This window comes from Solanum tuberosum, unplaced genomic scaffold (assembly GCF_000226075.1).
Source record: "Solanum tuberosum cultivar DM 1-3 516 R44 unplaced genomic scaffold, SolTub_3.0 scf00044, whole genome shotgun sequence".
NCBI lineage: Eukaryota > Viridiplantae > Streptophyta > Magnoliopsida > Solanales > Solanaceae > Solanum > Solanum tuberosum.
Genome location: NW_006238970.1, coordinates 1,284,333 through 1,309,071, shown reverse-complemented (window position 1 = coordinate 1,309,071; position 24,739 = coordinate 1,284,333). Strand labels below are relative to the sequence as shown.

Genomic DNA, 24,739 nt, shown 5'->3' with positions numbered 1-24,739 from the left:
AAAAAAAAAAAAAAAAAAAAGAAAGGGAAAGAGATTTATTGTTGACTTGCCTCAAAATTCCAGCTCCTGTTATTATCTGGAAAAAAGAGAGATAATTGTTCCTATCTTAAATTTGTATAATTTGCTTCCATTGGATTTGGTTATTTTGTTTGATGGTTTCTTGCATGTTTACCACTTTGTGAGGCAGCATGAATCGCATTATGATTTTCTCATGTGCATCTATGTGCAGATGAGTGGTTCAAGAATGAAAGTTGCCGGAAGGTTCAAACCTTGTGTACATATGGGCTGCTTTGATCTTGACATTTTTGTTGAAATGAATCAAAGGTCGAGGAAGGCAAGTAACTATGCCCCAGGTTTATGTGTCTGTCAGGCTTAGATAAAAATCTCTGTTGTGTCTACTGTTATTTAGTAACAAATGTTATTGATATGATGTAGTGGCAATGCCCAATCTGTCTCAAGAATTACTCTCTGGAGCATATCATTATAGATCCGTATTTCAATCGGATCACTTCTCAGGTATGTGTAGTAATTATCTGTGATTTTACACTTTCTTAGTCTTGTTATTTATTATTCACTTCCCAGGTATGGCTAGTTTTGCTTGTCATCTAACTATGTTAACCTCATTATTCTTTTTTTTGTTTCTTTTTGGCTTTTCTGGTGCAGCTGCAAACTTGTGGAGAAGAAGTGTCAGAAATTGAAGTGAAACCTAATGGTTCTTGGCGTGCAAAGGCAGAAGGTGATCGAAGGAGTATTGGTGATCTCGGACGGTGGCATTTACCTGATGGTACTCTCATTGAATCTCAAGATATAGAGTCAAAACCCAAGCCTGGAATTCTTAAGCACGTTATACAGGAAGGAGGCTCTGAAAGCTGTGGACTTAAAGTTGGGTTGAAGAAGAACAGAAATGGTTTGTGGGAAATTAACAAACCTGAAGATATGCAGACATTTCCACAAGGAGATGGAGTAAGAGAGAACGTAGAAAATCATATTCAAAATATCATTCCCATGAGCAGCAGTGCCACTGTGAGTGGCAAGGAAGGTGAAGATCCCAGTGTTAATCAGGATGGTCTCGTTAACTTTGATTTCCCTACCAATGGGTTTGAACTTGAAACCATTTCTCCAAATTTTACCCCAGCATATGGTTGTAATGACCGGAACCCCCCAGCACCAGCTAGAGGTGCTGAAGTTATTGTCCTAAGTGATTCTGACGAAGAAAATGAGCCATTCATCTCTTCTGCATCCATTTACAATAACAACCATACCAATGCACCTGTAGTCTCTTTTGCGGGTAGGCCTAAAGAAATTTCAGCTTCTTGCCATGACAACCGAACACTTGTTAATGATGGGAATTCATGCCTGGGGCTGTTCAATGCAAACGATAATGAATTTGTGATGAATATGTGGCCTTTGCCTACTGTTAACCAGGGGGGCCCAAGCTTTCAGTTATTTGGTTCAGCTATGCACCAGGGTTCTATCAACCGTGCAAGCTCTACCAATGGCTACTCATTGGCTGCAGACACTGGCATTGGATCTTGTACTCTTCTTCCTGAATCTTCTGTTGATCATATGAATGGTTTAAATAACAATACCGTATTATGTGACGGTATTCAGGGATCACTTCATATATTTCTTCCTCTACCATTAAATGTATCAGTTGAGGCTGATGTGCGTCAGCCAGGTGTGTCAACTGGCGTTCACACTGAGGATTGGGTTTCACTTAGGCTTGGCGCAGGTGGGGGTTCTGCAGTTGCAAATGGGTTGAACTCAGGGAAGCCGCTGCAAACCAAAGACTCTTCCTTGAACGCATTGGCTGACACTGGTATGTCCCTATTTATAGATATTGTGTTGGAGATTAGAAAGAGAAAGCTGAGAAATGTCAACATTCACATTATATATGCATTTACACTGCATTAATACTTCTAATTGCAACAAATATTATTTAGGGTTAATAGACCACAATTATTTTTTCTGTGACTAGTCATGTTTGGATGCATAATATGATTAGTTGAAAACTCTAATATAAGGACATACATGCGCCTAGAGTAGCATTACGGAACTCCCATCCTATTATTACTTTTTTGAAGTAGTTCTCAATGTGATGAAAGATGTTATAAGTGAGATAAGATATGTTGTCACAAGTATTCTTCTCCTTTGTTCTTCTGTTGACGTTATCTGAACCTATTTTTAATGATGCTACTTTATGCACAGCTTCATTGGTTGTTGATGTGAATGACGAAGTATCAATGACGAGCAGTAGGAAAAGATCAGATGGTCCATTTAATTTTCCTCGCCAACGTCGTTCTGTTAGACGGAGATGTCTAAATAATGATTCAGACACTGAATAGGGAGCCAATTGCACATATGAGGAATAATGATACTTGCTGCAAAAATGAGGATCCAATCACATGATATCTTGTTTGTAAGATCGATCTTTTTTGTCTTGGAGATGAACATGCATCTACCAACAGAGAAACTACCTTCAACTCCTGTGCTGGAAGTTCTCCAGCTTTTGTATTCTATTGTCTGGACTCGGAATCCCCCGCTCCCATATCCTGCCTGGCCATATTCTTCTTTTCATTTTGTTGATGATGCAAGTGAATTGTACATTTGGATAGCTTGAATAGGGCAAGCTAATAGTACATTTTGATAGCTTAGCTAGGTTTAAAAAATACTAGCAACAGCAGTTGGTAATTACTGCTGGATGTAAAGTAGCAAAGGAATAGGGGCCTATAGCCTGTAAATCTTACTACATTGAGTAATTTATAGACTATAGCATTTTGGAATTTGTGTTTCTCCTGTTGAGTACTCTTACAGTTAATCATTGAGATGATGGTTAAATCTCAACCATAATAAAAGGCTAGCCCAACCAAATGTCAACTTCCTCAGATTAGGGAACCTTGGGAGAGCTGTAGACTCCAACTATCATTCCCTAGATCTGACAAACTCATTCTGTTTTTAACTTGAGATATTCAGATTATGAGTTTTAGCAAAGCTTCATCATGGTGGTAAACTCTTTTATCTCCAAAAATCACTAGTTTTCAACTAAGTATCCGTCCAAACTATTCAACTAAGTCCTGAATAACCCTAGAGACCTTAGAAATTTTCAAGCCTCGACTCCGACTATGTTAACCCAAAATATTGACATTCGCCAAATTCCAACTTTTAACTTTTTTGGTTTCGTCTACGAAACACATGGATCGACTAGTGTCACCCATCCCACAAGTCATAAAACATGTATTATGCCTATGGAAAGTGCCATTTTAAGGGGAAAAAAGTCCTAATACTTGAATCATTGCGCGGATCGTTAGACTTCTTCACGTTGTTCACCTTTAAATTTTAATTAGATCAAGCTTCAAATCCTTGCACCATATCTTTTTTAAAGAAAAATTTGCACAAAATTTGTTCATCATCCCCTTCAGTAGTTCCTGATTGAAACATCTAAGCATTGATGACCTAGGGTTTAAAATATTATGCATGTTCAAAGACTTAAATCATCTTTAATTTTAAAAAAGAAATATAAGACTTAAAAGTCTTATTCTTTGCACTGTGTATCGGTCGGTTCGGTTCGGTTTTAAACTGTATCGGTTTGACTTATTGGTTATCGATTTGTAGAGATGCTAAACCGCTATAGAACCATTAAGATATTGACATATCGGTTATTGATCGTTATCGATTTAATCGTTAAGATTTGACACAAAAATAAATTAATTAAAATCACTTAGAAACCAGGTGACAAATCGAATGCATCATGTACATGAGTACACAAGTTGCATCTTGCTCAAAAGCAAACACTTTTATATTGTAGAATAACCAAGATTTTGAGATAGCCAGAAATCGTTTTAAATATCGATACGATTTAAATTTTTTTTGCATACGCCACTGCCACTAGGAATGATGTTAAAATAAGTTAGCTAGCTACATCACAAGTGGTCATTGGTAGCTCTGTCTTAAATATTATATTATTGTCTGCTGCCATTTCTTACTCATCTAGATGATTTTGATCTGTAAACCTATTTGTAAATTAATTAATGATCCACTTTTTCAACCCTTCTCTTTATTATGATCATTAATTTTAGTCGAGAAGAGAAATTATGTTTGCATGTGTAAGCAAGATTGGATGAATTTTACACTATAATCCTTGCATACAAAATCAAACAACCAAAAACAAAAAATAATGGCTTTCTAGAAATTTTGACCCTAGTTCAATAATTTTTGAGCGACGGTTAGAAGTTCAAAATCACACGTAGAATTTACTAAACAAATAGAATAGGAGTAGAATATACATGGTATACTTGGCAAGTCAGCCATTTATATAAAGTGTTATATTATACTATTTTTAGTCAATCAACTCCCTCCAAATTGTGGAATTCAAGTTAAAGTCAGCAAAACAACTACTTCAAATGCCTTTATCTGGGACAGTCATATCTTATCTCATAACCCAGTCAAAAATCCTCAATAAGACCTCCACTAGTATTATTTTTTCTACAAGAATAAATAAAAATTTTCCAACGTATCGTATGATTCTCATTCTAGAATTCTTCCTGGAAGCGAACAATACTTGTGCTAGCAATTGGTTAGCTAGGGCAGGACCATTAATAAAAACTTAGTTAGAAGCCTAAGTCAAGAAACTACGAACCCTCTACAAGATTGTGGGGAAAATCTTTGTGATAATAATTGCAACATCTCAATATCATTTTTTCTATGTCCAATTAGACTTTGTCGTCGTTTCTCTTCTACTCAACCCCGTCTGTGATTCATTCAACCTCTTTAACCTATAATAAACCGAAGATAAGATTTGCTTCGTCAAAAAACTATATGGCTGGAGGAGGATCCGGTTCGAGTCCTTCTCGCACTCTTTTAAACACTCCAACTTGGGCTCTGGCTACTGTATGCTTCATCTTTATTTTCCTTGGAATTTTCATTGAACACTTGATCCATCTTCTTTGTCATGTAAGCAACTAGATTTTAGTTTAGTTTATATTGCTCGTATCCTTTTAAAAATATTGTTGAATTCTCTAAATATACATAACTTTTGGATGATATCTGACAGACATTTAACAATATTTTTTAAAAGAAAATAATATAGAGTATATGAGATTTAATTATGAGTTCCTTTGCATTTGCAACGTTGGTGAAGTGGCTCAAAAAGCATAGGAAGACCGCTTTGTTCGAAGCTGTGGAGAAACTCAAATCAGGTCATATATCTAATTTTACATTTCTTTAATTTGCTTACCCCAAAAAGTGAATAAATTGACTATTTATGTGAGAGAATTTTTTACATCTTTTTTTTTTTTTTTGAATGTGGACAAGATAAAGAAAATTTTTCTTAGTCTATCACTTTTTTGATGATATCTATATATAAAAATATATATATATTCGTCAAATATTTTAATCGGTTGAAATAGATCATCTATCTTATTTTTCAGGTTACTTATTCCACTTCTTAAATGTAGAGATTATTACCCTATTTGGCCATACTTTTGAAAAGACAAAAGTGTATATTTTCTTTACAAAATCTTTATTTTATATTTGGAGTATCAACTATCAAGGTGTTTGACTAAAGCATTTAAGTTGGAAAATGAGTAGTAATTTTTTAAATAGTAACCTCAGTTGTTTTTTCAAAAAGCTTTAAAAGAGGTAATGGTAATTGCTTTCAATTTTTTTTTTTTTAAAAAAAATCTTGATCAAACACAAAATTTATGTATTATGGAAATTGATAAAACTCTTTGACCATTTAATTTGTTTTTTATGTGCAGTGTTGATGCAACTAGGATTTTTATCTCTATTATTAGCAGTAATACAAAGGCCAATATCCAAAATATGCATACCAAATAGAATAACAAACTCCATGCTGCCTTGTAATCGTGATGTTCTACTCGATTCTACAAAAACCATCAATTCAGAAGATCATTGTGGCTCCAGAGTATGTGACACTTTCCAAATTTCGAGAGTCAAAGAAAAAAAATCATGATTTTTCATATACTCTTATGTGTTTTTGATTATCAATTCTTATGAGTTTACATGGTACATTTTACGTAGTATAATAAAATTTAGTATTTTCATGTCTGTATTCACAATCGACACATTAAAGAATTTGACTATTGACTTAATACCAACGATGACATATAAATTATAACAAAGATGGTATATGTTTTAGTTGTTTTAATTTTTTAATAAAAATGTTCTCTTTCTTATTTTAATATTTTTTTAAAAAAATTATTTGATAATTATTTTCCAGGGGATGACTTCTTTCATGTCACAAAGTGGAATTAATCAGTTAAACAACTTCATATTTGTGCTAGCAGTCATGCAGATTGTGTACAGTGTTGTCACAATGGCTTTAGGAAGAGCCAAGGTACACTATTTCTAAATAATACTCCTTCATCTCATGAAAATATTATTATTTAGAGAATCTAATATATAGTTTTTTTTTTTATTATTATAATTATAATTATAATTTTTTCAAACTTAAAAAAAAATAATCATTGGCTATGTCTAGTTATACAATATTTTGTGTAATGTTTAAATATATAATTTTTATATTTTTAAAAATTCAAAGGATATATGCTCATTATACATATTAAAATTAAGTATTTTAACTCTTATACTTTGAATTTTTTCGCATATATTAATTTAGAATATTTGTTCTTCTTAGTTATTGCACTTTGCAATTAATTGGAAAAATCAATATCTAAGAATTAAATGTTTTAGTTATTGCGCTTTGCAATTTTCAATTTTTATTTTGGAACTCATACTTTCCTTTGTAATCATAGGGGAGACAAGAAAAAAAAAAGATTAGATAGTTATAGAGTAGATTTAGATTTTACCAACACGGTATACATTCTTGAACACTTGATCAAATTCTTAATAAGTTGATATTTGCATTGATCTTATATATTTTGTTTTTCTTAACTTTTGATTGATCATGCAAAAATATAGAGATAGCGAAATCGATCTCAATCAATCAATTTAGACAATTAGAGTTAGTAATATTTTGAACAATTCTAAAAAGAAAATTTTGTGAATCAAGTATATCAATTAAAAAAAACTCAAAATAAGGGATATGAAAACCAAAAATAAAAATAATAAGAGCTAGGAATTGGGACTATAGTTAATGGGTCGATACATTAAATTGTCTGGACCAGTTGATTAATTCAGCTGTCAAATTAATTTTTAATATTGATTGATACTAAATCTGTCTGTATCAATTTATTTATGTTACTTTACTTTTAAATCTGTTTCAAACAATTTTTTTTTGATAATTCAATTCTAATTTTACATATGATATATTTAAGATCACAAATTTAAAGAATATTTTGATATATTCTAATATCTTTATCTAATTTAGAGTCTGTTTGACATTACTGTTAGGAGACTAAAAGTATTTTTTTGAAAAATAAAATATTTTTTTCGAAAAATTGAATGTTTGACGAATCCTTAAAACTTCTTTTAAATTGAAGTTGAAACAGTTTTTCTGTTGTGGGGAAGAAGCTTAAAAATTCTGCTTCTTAAAAAAAACAGAAACAGAAGCAGAAAATTATTTTTTTGAAGACTAAAATACCCCTTCATATATACATATTTACCAATATATCCTTCATTAATTTATTAGCATATCTCATAAGTTTGGTAAAATTTCATTCAAAAAAAATATTTTATATTTTCTATTTTTATATAATAATTTTTTATTTATTTTATGTTTATATATTATTATTTTATATTTTATGTTTTATATATTATTTTAGTTTTATTTTATAGAATTAGAAATAAAGGTAACAATAATATTTTGTAGGATTAAAAATATGAAGAACTTTATTTATGTTTGTGGTAAATATTCGTATATAGTGTTTTAATTTGTGGAATGATTTTTAAATTTATTTTGCTGGATATTTTTAATTATATTTAAATCATCATCTTAATATTTAATTAATTAATTTATGTATGTATAATATTGATCAGAAATTTGAATATGTACATTTTAATTAAAATTTATGTAATAGATATTTAAAATAGAGTTACCCTTCTTCGTAATTTGACTCTCAAAAACACTTTTTCAAAAAGATTAGCTAAACACAGTTTGTTTATCAAAAGCACTTTTCAAATGAATTAGCCAAACACAAATTGTTTTTTTCAAAGTCATTTAAAAAAAAAATCATTTTAAAACTTCTAGAAATAAACAGTTTTTATCAGCAATGTCAAACATGCTCTTAAAATCATAAGATTTAAAATATTATTTATTTTATCAAACTTCGTGTCAAATTAAAATTAGACAAATAAATTAAAACATACAAAGTAATTACTACTAACAAGTATTAATATTTACTTAAACTTCTATCTATTTATCATATATATTCTTTTGATTAATTAATAGATGAAACGATGGAAAAGGTGGGAGGACGAGACGAAGACCATAGAATATATGGCAGCCAATGGTATGAATCTTCTACTTGCTTATAATAAGACAGATCGAAAATTTTAAAAAAACTTTAAATTTTTGAATAAGTTATATATTTGGTTGGTTAGTCAAAATATTTATAAATTAAAAAACTTGCTAAATATAGAAAAATACAATTTTTTAAACCAATCAAGTAGAAAAGTAAAAGATTTTAATTGAGATAGAGAGAGTATAACTTTTGATATATATATATAGAGAGAGAGAGATAGAGAGTATAATTTTTGATATATATATATATATATATATATTTATTGTGTTCTATTTTATATCCATTCTTTATCCCATTTCATTGTTCTTAATGTCTTGTTGATGTTTTTTCCCCCACGTGTTTAGATTGAACGAAGTCATTGAGTCGAAATTCATTTATGAATCATCGTAGTTGAACCATCTTAGTAGTTGAATGTTACAACAAATTAAAGTTCCTAAGTTAAAATATAGTTAATATCTCAAAAGGTTACTGAACATCAATAATTTATCTATGAAAGTCAATAAATTTTATTTTATATTATTAAAATCACTCAACTTAAATATTTATATCAACAAAATCATCCGACTAAATTTATTAATAAAAAAATGTCATGACCAAAAATATATATTTTTTTATGCCATGTAATATGAAGCCCAAAAATAAATAAAATTAAAGAAAACTCACTAAGAAACCAATGAAAATGCTATATGACGATGGATCAATAAGAACTAGAACAACATGGAGAAGGCAGTAGTAGAAGCAATTCTCATTTTGCTATGCCAGATTTGTTTTAATGAAAAATCTAGTTAAGTGATTTTATTGATATATATGTTTAAGCTGAGTGATTTTATTGGAGTTTTTGGCTAAAATCATCCCTCAAATCTAATGTACACCCTTATATTATCTAAGTGAGCAAAAAACATCCTTATACTATCCAAAAAATAACAAGAATCATCCTTCAGTCTATTTTTGTTAAGAAACTGATTGAACCAATAACATTTTTTTTTAATTTGGTCATGTCTTAGCCACGACGAGAAGATCAAAGTTACCTAAAAAGAATAAGGATATGGATAGAAAATGAATATTTTATTCTCATAATTTAAATTTTGTGTGTTGTTAGTTTATATGTTTTTGCATCTTCAAGTAAATTGACTTGCAACAGTACATAAGTTTTGAAATATTTATACAGTAGGTTCCGATGGTTAGAAAGACTATGTAAAAAAATTAATTTTAAAAATATTACGTGCAACTATTTAGAGATTTTCTTTAATAAAAAAAAATATATAGTACGTATATACTATATATACAATGCAATTCACATTTTATACAATATACAGAAATACTAGAAATTTAGTGAAATTATGTAGGTGTTTTGTTGTTAAAATTAAATAATACTAATTACTTTATTTGAAATTTTTGAAATTGGAGTTGTATTTGGCCATAATTTTTACAAAGAATATTTAGAATTTGAATATATTTTGTTTGAGTATGATTTAAACTCTCTCAATATCTAAAAATTGAAAAAATCACCCAACTTGACTAGCTTAACCATGTGTACGTATATTCATTCGACTTGACACTTTTTTTTTGGTGGTGTGAGTTTTTTCTAAAAATAGACAGAAGGATGAATCTTGCAACTTTTTGGATAGTGCAAGGATGTTTTTTGTTCACTTATATAACACAATGATGTACTTTAGGTTTAGGTCATACTTCAAGGATGATTTTAGCCAAAAACTCTATTTTATTGATACAAGACAAAGTTTAATGAGTTTGCTAGATAAACTGTAAAAGTTGAATGGACTTTTAAGATATTAACTCGTTAAGATATTAGTATTTCAAAGTTTGAAAATAGAAAATGACTTCTTGATTTGATTAAATATAATTCATATCTGATTTATATTGTTGAATTCTAATTTTGATACATTTATGATCAAATGTAACCATACATTAGATCCTAATCGATTCAGATTTACAAGAGAAACCACATTTGGTCGACGCCACATGAACAAATTTACAAACACTTCTTCTCAGCTTTGGATTGTAAGTATAATTTATTTATTTATTTGACATTTTATTAGGCAAAAAGAGAAGAATTTTGGGTATTAATATTTCTGATTTGGACAATAAAATGACAAAAATGATCCCTTAGGTTTGAGTATTAATTTTGAGTGTTTTTAGTGTTTTTTTTATGTCTTTTTTGCTATTTTACCATTAATACCATTATTTTTACCAATGGGACAGAAATGTTTCCTGCGGCAATTCTTTCATTCAGTAGCCAAAACTGACTATCTTACATTACGCCATGGCTTCATTACGGTCAGTATTCCCTTCTTCTTCTTCGATTTTAAATATTAATCGTTTTGATAAATTGAAATTGTTTAAAATATTTAACCAAGTGAGATGTTTAAGATGATTAAAGATTATGTTAAAAACATCGTTCTCTTAACATTTTATCAAATCACAATGATTGTTATATGGTATATAAGACTCTTGATTCATTCAATTCAGTCGTCCATATGTAACGGAAAGTCCTCATAAAGGATTTGATTGTGATCAATTATTATCAAATCATTAACCATATTGTCTCACTAAGTATGTAATTTCTTTTTATTTACTCAATCAATCAAAATGTGTAGGCACATTTACCTTCCACCAACGCCTTGAATTTTCAAAAGTACATTGAACGATCTTTAGAGGATGATTTCAAAGTCGTCGTTGGCATAAGGTAATAAATTAATAACAAGCTTCGACTCCAGCTTTTAAAGTTGTGAATTAATTTCTTCCTTTTATATCTAGATAACTGATGAATAATCAATTATTGTGACCTAAAGTAAAATTTTAACCAATAAAAATCAATTGCTAGAAAAATTATGACAATCAGTCAAACTAATATATGCAAAATCTTATATAGACCTCTTGCATAATAATAATTAGTTACCTCTACACTGAGATCTCCTCTTATTTATTTATTTTTACTTGAACAGTCCTTTCATGTGGTTAATAGTGGTCATCTTCTTGTTAGTTGACGTCCATGGTATGTAACTAATAATTATTATTTAGCCCATCAATAATTAATACTTGGACAAATTTTCCGGCTTATATATAATTAATTCATACAGGTTGGAACATCTATCTTTGGGTATCATTTCTCCCACTCATAGTAAGGAAATACAAAATTCTACTCTTAATTTCACTAAAAATAAATAATAAATATTGGTGATATATTTTATTCATTGCTAATTCTATTTAGTGAAAAATTATTAAATTTACTAATGGTTGATTTTATAGACAGTGTTGGTGATTGGGACTAAGCTGGAGACAATTGTGGCCCAAATGGCTCTTCAATTGGAAAATCAAAAAAGTGTCATCATAGGATCCCCATTGGTGCAACCTAATGATAGTCTATTTTGGTTTAATCAACCTCAATTTGTTTTGACCCTTCTCCACTATACCCTTTTCATAGTAAGCAATTTCTCCCTTCAACTCTTCTTCGTAATTAGAGATAGATGGATTGAGTTAAATTTAGACTAATTAAAATGAATTGAGTTAATAAATAAACAGGTTAAAAATTATTTGAGTGAAATGCGCTAAAAGTGGATCATAGCTCAACCCGCCTAATCTTTACCAATTTAAGTACTATCTTAGTTTTATTAGGTACAAGTTTAAAAAATAAAAAAAGACTATGAATTTTGTGATTTTTAATCAAAGATGTGAGGTCTTTTAAATTTTGTCCTGTTAGACTTGTTATGTACAATTTTATAATTGAAAAACTTATTAAATATAGAAAGAGGCATTTTTTGAAACAAATTTTAAAAAATGCTTAAATTGGAATGACTTTTTTGTTCGTTATTTATAATTTTTTAATATCTAATATTATATGACTATATATCAGTCCAAATTTAGATGGACTGAAATAGATTAGGCTAATTAGATGAGTTGACTAATAAATAAATTTTCCCAATTTTCAATAGATTGCATAAATTATATTTTTTGACCTATTTTCCACCTTTACTGATAACTTCTCGTACTTTCTAATTTATTGATCTCACCACTAATGTTAGAACAAGTATTAGTTATCTTTTAAATTATTTGATCGTTCAGATATTTTTTATATTATCAATATATAAAAATTAAATTTTTCATTTTATTTTTACAATATGCTTATAAAAAAAATAAAGTATCATTTTTTTCTCCCTAACAATTAACTCACCTATCTATTTACTTTGTGTTCCATGACTTGATTGTAGAATGCATTTGAACTGGCCTTCTTTATTTGGGTGACGGTAAATCTCTACCCTAATTGAACAAGAAGTAGAATAACTTGTTCTTATAATTAATTATTAAACTAACAACTCATTTTCTAATTTTTTTTTTTGTGAAAAAAATAAATATTTCAGTGGCAATTTGGAATAAGCTCTTGTTATCATGAGCATGTGGAGATCATTGTTGTCAGGGTAGTTTTGGCGTAAGTCATAATTCCATCCTCCTTCATTTCTTTATCAGAATTATTTTCTCTTAATATTTTTAGTATCTAAAGTAGACATTTTGTCAAAATAGAATTATAATTTATTTGAGACAATATAGTTATAGTCTTTAAGTGATCTAGTAAGCGTTTGATCATGAAAATTGAATATTATGTATTTTATTTAGAATGTTTAAAGTTGAAGTTGTGTTTGAGCCTTCTTTTGCAAAGAATATTTAGAATTTGAATGTACTTTTTCTAAATATAGTTTATACCTCTAATTTGAATAAACTAGCATAATAAATCTACTTGATTAATTTATCTTAAACATATAATTAAATCTGCACTAAAAGAGTAATATCTCATAATAGATAATCACATAATATAATGTTATAGATTAAATATTAGATACAACTATTACAAATATTTTTTAACATATCATATATATTCTTATATATTGGAGCGTCCACAATTATATTTGATCGATTGATCAAAAATAAAAGAATCCTAATTCTTTGCACATATGTGGGACATGCAGGCTGATGGTTCAAGTACTTTGTAGTTACATTACTTTGCCTCTCTATGCCCTTGTTACTCAGGTTTGTACTCCATAAATCATACTTCCATAATGAATTGATTCACTTTACAAACCTATTTTAGTTAATTAAGATTTTTCTTCTAGAAAATTTAGGAATTAATTTAATTGATTGATAGGTTTATCGATGGAACAAGAGATAAGACATAAGTACCTCCCTAAATTATGACCGAAATATCAGAGACACACCTTAACTAAACTAAGGTCCTATTACCTCCTGAACTCATTTGTTTTGTAATTTTGTACGCCTTTTGACTTACGTGGCACACTCCGTGACTCTATGTAGTTGAGGCGCGTGGGAGATGTTTGGATGTCACGTAGACCAAAAAGATGTACAAATTACAAAAAAATGGGTTCAAGGGTAATAGGACCTTAGTTTAGTTAAAGTGTGAAACTGGGATTTCGGTCATAGTTTAGAGGGGTACTTGTGCCTTATCCCATGGAACAATAATGAAACTTTATGATGACTTTTATTTGTGCACCACTGATTAAGTTGCATCACAAACGATTTCTTTTATTCCAACGTTGAAACAAAATTTTTAAGAGCTTGAAGCATGTATATATAATAATACTATCCTTGAGGATATTTCATCGATTACGTGACCTGATAATAATATAAAAGTTCTATTTCATGATTTATTTAACTTTTGTCCAGATGGGTTCACATTTCAAAAGTGCATTGTTGGAAGAACACATAACACAAGCCATAAAGCATTGGCACACAGAAGTGAAGAGGAAGAAAAAGAACAAGCTGCAGGAATTAGAGTCATCACATTATTCTGTTGCTACGACACAAATTACTTCTCCAGAAATAAAATTAAGTGCTAGTGCTCATGAAATTCAAGAGATCTCTGAAGAATCACCAAAAGTAAATATAGTCCATCAAAATGAATCACAAATAGGTGTTGATTGAAAGAGCAAAATTAAAAGAAAAAAATATAAGTTTTTTCACAATCTAGGAATTAAATACTTGGGGTTGTTTGGTAAGGTGTATACGAAAAATGCTAAATAGTGTGTATTAGAAATGCTTACATTATTTCTTATGTATTATTTGGTTTGGTGTATTAAAAATAACACACAGTGCATAACTTTTTTTTGAAAATAGTATTTACAAAGATACCCTCCACATATATGGTAAAAAAGATGTAAAAAAGGTTTTGAGGGGCAATTGGGTCTTTAATCATGTACACTCCTCAACACACAATCGAGTGTATACCTAATGCTTGCATTAGTTATACATATGTTGAAATAATGTACCAAAAAGGTACTACTAATATACAACGTTAATGCATGCATTATTTCTTCTAATACACTCTACCAAACGACCCCTTAATCCCTTCCATTTGTAATACCTCTATTATCAACTAAACAATATCCCAACTGTCCACAATACAAATTAACCCTAGATGACAGGCTTCAACGACTACCTCTAGTCACGACACACCATGGCTACAACTAGTCACAACACACTATGGCTACTTCTATCCACAACTCGAATCTAGAAGATACGTGTAATGACACATTTTGTCATTTTTAAAATTTTTCATAAAATTACCATTGAGCCCCTCCTGATATCGACCCCTGAGTCATTTTTGATTGAATTTTGAAAGTTGGTTTCAAACTTTGAGGGTAGGTTGAGAAATTTGCAAGTTTTTTAATTTAAAAGGCTAAATTTCTTAAAAAGTGATTTCGGTGTCTTTTGGAGTTCAAGTGTTGGAATGAAATTCCGTCGATTCCATCCGTTCTGAAATGTGGAAATTAGACTAATAGAGTTGTGATTATTAAATTCAGAATCCTTTTGAGAATTTGAGGTCCTAAGTTGGAAATTTGTGAAATTTTTAGCCTTTGGGTTGACTTTGGTCAACATTGGGAGTTTTGGATGCTTTGATCGGAATTCTGAGAGTTCCATGGGATTTGGGGGATGATTTTTGTTCTAAGTGAGGTCTTGGTTGAATTTTCAGAGGTCCCGACCTTGATTTAGCCTTTCTAAATATTGTTTTCATTTCGTGTGACTTTCACGAGTTTCGGGTCAAGAAGACCTCAGATTCGTATTTCGATGGTAGTTCCACTGTGTCCGGAACATCGAGTATAGTCTGGTTGTGTATATGGTTTATGAGTATGGTGTTCCAAACGAATCCTGAGAGTCCATTCGATGATTTTTGAGTTGGATGTTTTTTTCTGTTTTGTGTTGTTGAGGCCAACCCCTCTGCGATCGCAGAGAGGTGACCGCGTTAATGGTGCATTTGTGGAGCTCTTTTATGAGCTATCCATCCGCATTCATGGAAAGGGGGTCTGCGTTCGCGGAGGACCCCTAGACATAATATTTCTAAAAACCAGGGTTTCAACCACCATTTTTGAGTTTTGAGAGCTTTGGTGTGACTATTTGAACAAGAATTTTGAAATAAATATTTGGATAATGATTCCTAATCTTAAATCTTCATTTAATCATTATTATTTATGATTATAAGTGTTCATCAAGGTTTTGAAATGATAAATTGAGGTTTTTCTTCAAGAACCCAAGAACTTAGTAAAATGGTGATTATGAACTGATTTTAAATCCTTTTTCGAAATGATTTTCACCAATGAGTTCAAAATGCCTTGGGTAATGTTTTCAAGTAAAGATTTTTGGATTCAAACCCCATTTTCAAAATTGGGGTTTTGGGTTGATTTGACCCATTTTGCAAAATGTATGAATTGGGTGTTGTTACTTTCAAAATCTTATTATGATTACATGATTGAAATAGATTATGTGGCTTTGGACGTTGTTCGTAAAGGAAAGACTCAATTCTTGAATTGACATTCTAATTGAACCGAGGCAAGTGATCTTCTAAAACTTGTAAAATTAGTAGAATCATGTATTTTCCTTCATTGTATGTGTTGGGGAGTAATGAGAATGAGGTGATGGGTTCAATTATTCCACTTGATTGATATTAATGAACAATAAAAGGGACTAATGAAAAAGGCAACCTGTCGATTATAATGCTTTGTGTATTGCCTTCTTGTGGACCCTATTTTGTTGATTGATGAAATGCTTTGATGGCATTATTTAGGACTTGAATTGCTTGAGTTGTTGTCTCTTTCTTATGGTGTGAAATTACTTATTTGCATTGATTGTTGTGCATCACGATTAGACATGTGATGAATATGTCGAAAGGAAATGTTTCAGGCAAGTGATATGATATAAAGCCGAAGGAAAATAGTTTCGGTTAGTGATATAATATCAAGCCGAAGGGAAATGGTTTTGGCTAGTGATATGATATAAAGTCGAAGAGAAATGGTTCTGGCTAGTGATATGATGTAAAGCCAAACAGAAATGGTTTCAGTAAGTGATATTGTATAAAGCCGAATGGAAATGATTTCGGCTAGTGATATGATATAAAATAGCAGGGAAGTGGTTCCAGTTAGTCATATTGTGTCGAAGGGAAATGGTTCAAGTAAGAGTTTGACTATTGTGATTTGATGCATTTCGTATACTTGTTACTTATGGTTGATGCACCTGATATTTGTGATTAATCCGTGTGACACTTGTGATTGACATACTTGATACATGTTGCTTGTTGAAAGATGACTATTGAACTGTCGTTGTTAAGCCTTGTGAGTTGTATATAGTAAAATTATTAGGTTGAAGTTTTTCATGCATGTTGTAGTTTGAGGAGGTTTGGTCAGGATGAAAGGAGTACTCGTTTTCTAGCTAGTTTTTCCTTGTTTATTTGATTACTTGCTGAGTACCGTGTTGGTTGGTACTCACTCCTTGGTTCTATACTTGCGTAGGTTCCGAGCCCAGTAATGTGTCATTGCTCTTCTTTTTCTCCTATTTTCGAGGCTTGTCAAAGGACTTTTGAGAGGTAGCTGCTTGTCATCTCGGTGGGACCTCTGATTTCTTATTTTATGCTTTGTTCTATATGAGAAACAAGGACATTGAGACTTGTAATTATATTTTAATTCCACACTTTTATATTAGTGGCTTGTACACGTGACAACCATATTTTAGGGTTATATTTTTGTCATTCCCCAAGCCTACACCATGGACTTGGCCGACACTTGATAATCATTGCTGGTCCCCAAGCAAACCCTTGGACTGGCTGACTACATAGCAGAAGACTTACTCAAGCAATGATAGACTTAAAACAAAATTAAATCAGTTAAACTCAAATACTTATCTCATAAAATATGGAAAATACTCAATAGAAATACTTATAGTTTGTAAAACAACTCAAAAAGAGTAAATACTGAGAGACACCTTGACTTTATCTATCTATGAAACCTCTATTATTAAAGAAGGATATCGAGACAAGACCCACGACACCTCAAAACTACTAACTAGAAAGTAATTATGAAGTCCTCTAGAATGCAAGTAGGCTCACCAAAAGCTAGCTGGAGTATAGAGTGATCTCAACAAAGCGCCTATTGATGATCCTGAACACTTGTATCTGCATCATCAAATAATGCATGTCGAATGACATCAATACTTTGGATGTACGAGTATGTAATATAGCCGAATGAAATAACTAGATGAAAGGACTATAATAGATAAAATATACTCAAGCTGGATGTAAAGAAATAAAGGATTTAAATCATTTAAAGCTTTACAGAATACTTATTCATGTCTGAACTCACTATAATTGGTGATATATTAAAATACACTTTAAATCTATTTGGAGATTCTCTAACTGACAACCATCACTATGAGTTATGCGATGATATAGTTTCTCGCCGATGCTGCTAGAACTGTCCTATACCGTTCCGGGGTATAGAACCTCTCAACTAAGTGGATTCAATAAGCAATAAGAATTCATCTAACAAGTATGATCCTTTACCCATGTTGGCAGACATGGTTTATGAAAATTTTGAGTTGTCTGAACTCATCCCTATATCGGTGCTCAATACTACATCCAATAATATACTCATGCTCAAATGTATATAACATACTCTTTCTCTGTTTTGAGGTAATTGCTCAAAATACCCTCTTAAAAGAGGTAATGCTCTAAAGTATCTTTGAACTCATAAACTCATTTAAAAATCAAAGTTTCTCTTTCTCAATGTAACAAAATGATACACTTGGGACTACTTAGTTCCCTTATACTCTTTCTCAAATCGTTTCTCAGATTCTTTTTCAAGAATCCTCTTTCCTTTCTCAGAAATCAGTTTAAAACATTTACGTTTGTTTAATATTCTCAATAAGAAATCAATGAACACTCAGAGATAGGGTTCATGCTGAAGAAAAGACATAAGCGATCAACTAAAAAAATCTCAATGCATAATATACAATAATTCAATAAGTAGGAATAGAAATTCAATAATCAAGAACTCAAGAACTGAGAACTCACATCAACTCATCTCAAGAATACTCAAATCTAAAGATAGAACCCTAGATTACTCTTTTACTAATTTGAAAGTAGATATAGGACATGGGGAAGAGCTAGTCCAACACTATTATACCCTTAAATACCTAGGAAGAACAAAATTCTTGGTGAAATTGTTGGAAACTTGAAGAACGCTCAAAACCCTAACTTTTGTTTCTCCTCTTGGAATCCTACTCTAATGATTTGATGTAATGATCTGGTTGGTCAGTTTTTGCAATCCTTGTAAAATTGCCGTTTGATCTCGAGTCTTCTATGATTGAGTTTTGAAAGTTGGTTTTGAAATTTGAGTTACAAGTTGAGAATTTGGTAAAATTATGTTGTTGAAAGGCTAAGTTGCTTAAAAGTGGTTTTTGGAGTCTTTTGGAGTTGCGAGTGTCAAAATGGAATTTCGTTAATTCTATTAGTCATAGAATGTGAAATTTGATATGTGAGAGTTGTTGGTTTTTGATTCAGAATCCTTTTGAAGATTTGAAGTCCTAAGTTGTGAATTTGTGGAATTTTAGCCTTTGGAATCGACTTTGATCAACATTTGGGGTTCAGATGTTGGGATAGGAATTCTGAGAAATCTGCTGGATTCGGCGAATGATTTTACACCTAAGTGAGGTCTTGGTTGATATTTTGAGGTCTCAAGCTTATTTAAGACTTTCAGGCGTTGAGTTAGTTTCTTGAGGGTTTTCGCTGATGTCAGGTCAAGGCGACCTCATATTTGTGTTTTGACTGTTCCATTAAGTCTGAAATATCGAGTATAATCGATTTGCATATGTGGTTTGTGTGTATGGGGGTTAGAACAAATCCTGACGGTCCTTTTGATGTTTTGAGAGTTGGTTGTGTTTTTTGGTGCTGCAGGTCTCACTTTTGCAAAGTCATGTCGCTTAAGCAAGCTCCGCTTAAGCGAAGGGCCTATCGCTTAAGAGACCTTCACTTTTGTGATGCCCGAGATTTTGCAGGGTTCACTTAAGCGAACCCTTGGTCTCTTCCGCGACATCTGAAAAGGGTTTTGACCTGCCATATTACGGGTTTAAGCTCTATTTCACTATTTTTGAGGTTTTGGAGCTTTGGGGGTGGCGATTTGAACCAGTTTTTTGAGGATAAACTTTTGTGTAACAATTCTTAACTCTAAATCTTCAATTACCCATCATTATTTATGGATTTAACCATTCAAATCAAGCTTTTAAAATGAGAAATTTGGAGTTATCTTCAAGAACCCAAGAACTTAGTAAAATGGTGATTGTGAACTGATTTTGAGTCCCATTTCAAATTGATTTTCTCCATATGAGTTCCTAAAGCCTTGACTAATATTTTCAAGTATTAAATTTTAGATTCAAACCTTCTTTTCAGATTTGGGTTTTGTGTTGATTGACCCACTCTTCAAGAGAATTTATGTGAGTATTGTTGTTTAGGGAAAGTGATTGTGAATACTTGTTTGTGTATAGATTGTGTGGCTTTGGAAGTGGTTCAAAAGGGGAAGACTCAACTCTTGAAGTGATTATTGGTTGATTTAAGACAAATGACCTCCTAAACCTTGTTTCTAGTAAAATTCGTGTACTTCCTTCATTTCCTGTGTGCTGGGAGTAATAGGGATGATGTAAAGGGTTTAAATGTCCACTTTATACATCTAAATGAATAAAAAAGGGTTGAAATGGTTCCGGCTAGTGATATTGTGCCGATGGGAAATGGTTCCGGCAAACGATTGATTATTGTGACTTGATGCATTGCTTATGCATGACTTGCTTGATACTTGAGATTGATGCACTTGTTGCGTGTGACTGAACTACTTGATTTGATTTGTTGTTGATCGTGATTGTTGAACAGTGGATATTGGGCCTTGTGAGCTGTGTATTATAGATCTGTTAGGTTGGGATGCTTTTTTGTGTAGGTTGTAGTTTGAGGAGGTTCGGTTGGAGTGTAAGTGGTATTCAATTTCTAGCTATATTCCTTGTTTATTAGGTTTCTTGTTGGGTATCGTGTTGTTGGTACTCACCTGTTACTTCTATACTTGTGTAGGTTTCGAGCCCGGACCAGCGTGATCACTTTCTCCCTCTTTAATTTCGAGGCTTATCGAGGAATTATAAAGGTAGGTGCTTGTCACTTTGGCGGGCCCTCTTTTGCCTTTTCTATATATTCGTTGTTCTATTTGAGAAACAAAGACTTAGACTTGTACTTGTTTCTAAATTCTGCACTTCATGTATTTTGTAGCTTTTACACGTGACAACCAGATTTTGGGGTATTATTTAGAATGAATAAGTTTTCCGCGTTTGTCTTGTTCTAGTTTTATATTTTCTGCATTTCTTTCTTTTTTCATTGGGTTGAGACTGACTTGTCAATGGACAAGTGCCATCACATCTATTTTTGGGTTGTGACAAATCGTATCAGAGCCCTTGGTTCATCGATTTCACGTGTGTACAAGCCAAGTCTAAGTAGAGTCTCGAGGACTGATATAAAGACATTTGTACTTATCCTCAAGAGGCTACAAATATTGGTAGAAAACTTCCTTTTATTTATCCTTTCTTATCATGCGTTGTTATTCGCTAGTGCTGAGTAGCCGCATATTGTTTTGGAAGATCTCAAGGATGAGAGCTTCTATTTCCAGTGGTAGAGGAGAGGCAGTCCCCGAGCCTATTCTTGAGACCGCAACTAAGGGTATAGGTAGGGCACGAGCTAAAGGCAGTGCTCGTAGAGTAGCACAGGCTAGAGGTTGTGACCGTGAGTAAACTGTCACACCTCGAGCCTACACCCCGGACGTGGCTGACACTTGAGAACCATTGCTTGCCCCAAGGGAACCCTTGGCATGACTTACTTACTCAGCGGAAGACTCTAAGCATTATTAAAATGATCAAATGCACTTACTCAATTGTTTAATAAAATAACTTAGAATGTTTAAAAGTCAACATTCAACTTGGCCAAAATGGAAACTCAAGTCTTAACATATGAAATGATAATGTAAAGACAACTGAACTACTAACTGTCTATGAAGCCTCTAAAAGAAAGAGGGATGTTAGGACAGGACCCCCGATCATCATAACAACTGAAAAACTTATACAATTATGAAAAGGACCCTCCGAAAAACAAAGAGGCTCACCAACTGACTCCGAGTGCTCAACCTGATCAACGAGGCGCTGGATGCTGATCTTAGTTACTTGTGTCTGCAACATAAGACGATGTAGGTCAATTGACATCAGTACATTAAATGTACAAGTATGCGAGTTGGAATGCTAAACACAATATAGGCTTGAAAAGAATCTGATAGAAACACTTACCTTGGCTTTACTCAACTCCTGAATAACTTAACTCAATATAAAGCAATAAACATATGCAATATATAGAAAGCTTGTAAAATAGTGGAAAACAACTTAGTTCGTTAAAGAAAATGCAATAACAAACTCAACTTTACTCATATAATAAAGTAATATAGTTTCTGTGGGAGTTTCTCTAACCGACAACCACCACTATGAGCCTATGTGGTGATACAACGTCTTGCCCACGCTGCCAGAACTGTCCTATACTTTGCCGTCATATAGAACACCTCAACTAAGTGGATCCACTAGTCTATGCTAAAAGCATCTTAAGGAGTCATCTAAAAAGTATGATCCTTTACTACCCATGATGGCTACATGGTTTATGGAGACTTGAGTTAATATGAACTCGCATCCCTATATCGGTGCTCAATAATACTCCCAAATACTTAGCTCATATATTTTTAAAACAAACTTCTTTCTTCTGTTTGAGATAATTACTCAAAACTTAGCTTAAAAGCTCTCTTGGAATCGATGTTCCCTTTCTTGTTCAAATGTGAAAACATTTTAAATTCTTGGGGAATACTTAGTTCCCTTATAACTTTTGGAGAAATGAACTCAACTCTTTACTCTTTGCTTAACTTAAAACTTAAGTCTTAGAACAAAGTTAAAACGTTTGTGAAAGACTTTTGAAAAACATTAATGAACTTCTCTTGACTTGCTTCTTAACTTCTAAACTTGACTCTCAATTTTCCTTGAATTGAATTATGGATTCAAGGATTGTGATTTGTGATAGGGAAGGATCTCATGATGTTTAGGAGTGTTTTTAGATAGCGCAACATGAGAAAAGATAAAAAAATAACTTTCTGAGGGAAGGTCCACGACGTGGAGATATATTTAAATTTTGGTCGCGAAAATTCTTTTTGAGGCAAAATGGTCCGTGACCTCTTCGCGATGCGAAGGAATTTTTCCCAAATCTGGGGAGGAAGTTTGCGTCGCGGAGCCACTGCCCAGATTTGCCCGACTAATTTTCTTCTTCGTTTTCCAACCCCAATTTTCCCAAACTCGGTTATTTTTCCCAAATTCTTTTTAGATACAGATACCCAACAAATGTACCTAAGAACCTAACTCCAACCAACTCAATAATTGACGTAATGATCTCAGAAACCTCTTAATCTCAGCCGAACTAAAAAACAACATCAAATTCAAGAATACATATCAAGAACATCAACTTTCAAACTCTTGAAGGATTAATTCACGCTGAAATAACATGTTTGGCACGTGGGTGGACGAACCCAATGTTATGAAAGCCTCACATACCTCGTAGGATTAAATCCTTGGCGAAATCCACATGAAAATCTCCAAGAAATCGACGAACTTTGAACTTTTCTTCTCCTTTCTCCTCTTTTCTCCAAGGCCTAGCGTATTTTGGTAAAAGATTAAACTGATCTAATTTTGATTAGACCCTAACTTAATTACCAAAAATGAAATAAAACAAGTGGGTAAGGAAAAGACCAAACTACCCTTTCAAAATCCGGGTTGGAATTTCCTTATTTGAACAACCCAACTTCCAATGGGTATATCTCACTCATACGAATTCAGAATCGCACAAACTTGGCGGCGTTGGAAAGATAATTCAATGATATTTCCTGCGGTATCTGGAAGCACACCTAAATCATCTCGATCTAGGAGTTATGGTAGTTAGAAGTTTACTATAAACCATACTTAACATAACTTAACCAAAATTTTAGATATTTCCATTCTTTCCTAAAATGACTATTTCCAATTTTAAGTCTTTCTAGTTCTTTCAAATAGCGAGATGTTACAATATCTCCCCCTTGGGAACATTCGTCCTCGAATGAGATTACTCTTAATAGGCTGAGGGTGTAACATCTAACATTCAACTCAATACTCAACAAGCAATGAAAAACAACATGCCAACTTATAAATGAAAGAGTACTAAGAATAGAATTCGTACCTTGGTCTGGAACTTTTCCGGTTTCAAAGAGATGTGGGTATCTCTTCTTCATATCTTCCTCAGCTTCCCAAGTAGCTTCCTCAACAAATTGATTCCTCAAAAGGACTTTGACTGATGCTACTTCCTTAGTCCTCAACTTGCGAACTTGGCGATTAAGAATCTGAACAGGAATCTCCTCATAAGATAAGCTATCCTTTATCCCAATATCTTCGGTTGGTATGATCAATGAAGGATCACCCATGCACTTCTTCAACATGGAGACGTGAAATACCGGATGAACTGCTGTTAAATTTTGTGGTAGCTCTAACTCATAAGCTACAGTACCTACCTTTTTCGATATTCTGTAAGGGCCAATATACTGAGGACTAAGTTTCCCTTTCTTACCAAATCTCATAACACCCTTCATTGGGTGAAACTTTTAAGTAGACCCAATCATCCACTTCGAACTCTAACTCCTTTCTCCTAACATTGGTGTAGGATTTAAACCAAGTCTTGTCCTATCAACCCAGCTTCACCAACTTCAAACTATCCAATAGGAGATCGACATCTTCTCCCATAAAGAGCCTCATAAAGAGCCATCTGGATGCTGGAGTGGTAATTATTGTTGTAAGCAAATTAGATAAGAGTTAGGTGATCATCCCAATTACCCTTGAAATCAATCACACAGGCCCTCAACATGTCTTCTAAA

The 24,739-nt window shown here is 32.3% G+C and overlaps 2 protein-coding genes across 2 annotated transcripts in view; both read left to right on the top strand.

The window, feature by feature from the left end:
• Positions 1–2,791, top strand: part of LOC102599774 (E3 SUMO-protein ligase SIZ1-like) — a 17,413-nt gene extending 14,622 nt beyond the window's left edge. Inside the window, exons 14-17 of the mRNA XM_006343389.2 lie at positions 230–334; positions 436–516; positions 664–1,819; positions 2,209–2,791. Of these exons, the coding sequence (XP_006343451.1) occupies positions 230–334; positions 436–516; positions 664–1,819; positions 2,209–2,345 (1,479 nt within the window). The 3' untranslated portion in view covers positions 2,346–2,791. The remainder of the gene's footprint in view (positions 1–229; positions 335–435; positions 517–663; positions 1,820–2,208) is intronic.
• A 1,717-nt stretch (positions 2,792–4,508) lies between these two features.
• On the top strand, positions 4,509–14,555 carry LOC102599447 (MLO-like protein 3). The gene is made up of 15 exons (XM_006343388.2): positions 4,509–4,950; positions 5,138–5,195; positions 5,757–5,923; positions 6,239–6,355; positions 8,369–8,429; positions 10,372–10,460; positions 10,662–10,736; positions 11,057–11,145; positions 11,405–11,454; positions 11,540–11,580; positions 11,709–11,882; positions 12,668–12,703; positions 12,818–12,885; positions 13,421–13,481; positions 14,133–14,555. Exons 1-15 carry the CDS (start codon positions 4,816–4,818, stop codon positions 14,388–14,390), a joined length of 1,479 nt encoding a protein of 492 aa, XP_006343450.1. The 5' UTR covers positions 4,509–4,815; the 3' UTR covers positions 14,391–14,555.
• Positions 14,556–24,739: the final 10,184 nt, after the last annotated feature.

What these genes read in the sequence shown, in the direction of transcription:
- LOC102599447 (XM_006343388.2), top strand. Translation starts at nt 4,816, where the DNA reads ATGGCTGGAGGAGGATCCGGTTCGAGTCCTTCTCGCACTCTTTTAAAC. An exon ending in TCCACTATACCCTTTTCATA is followed by an intron (nt 11,883 to 12,667) that starts GTAAGCAATTTC and finishes ACTTGATTGTAG; the next exon opens with AATGCATTTGAACTGGCCTT. An exon ending in CCTTCTTTATTTGGGTGACG is followed by an intron (nt 12,704 to 12,817) that starts GTAAATCTCTAC and finishes TAAATATTTCAG; the next exon opens with TGGCAATTTGGAATAAGCTC.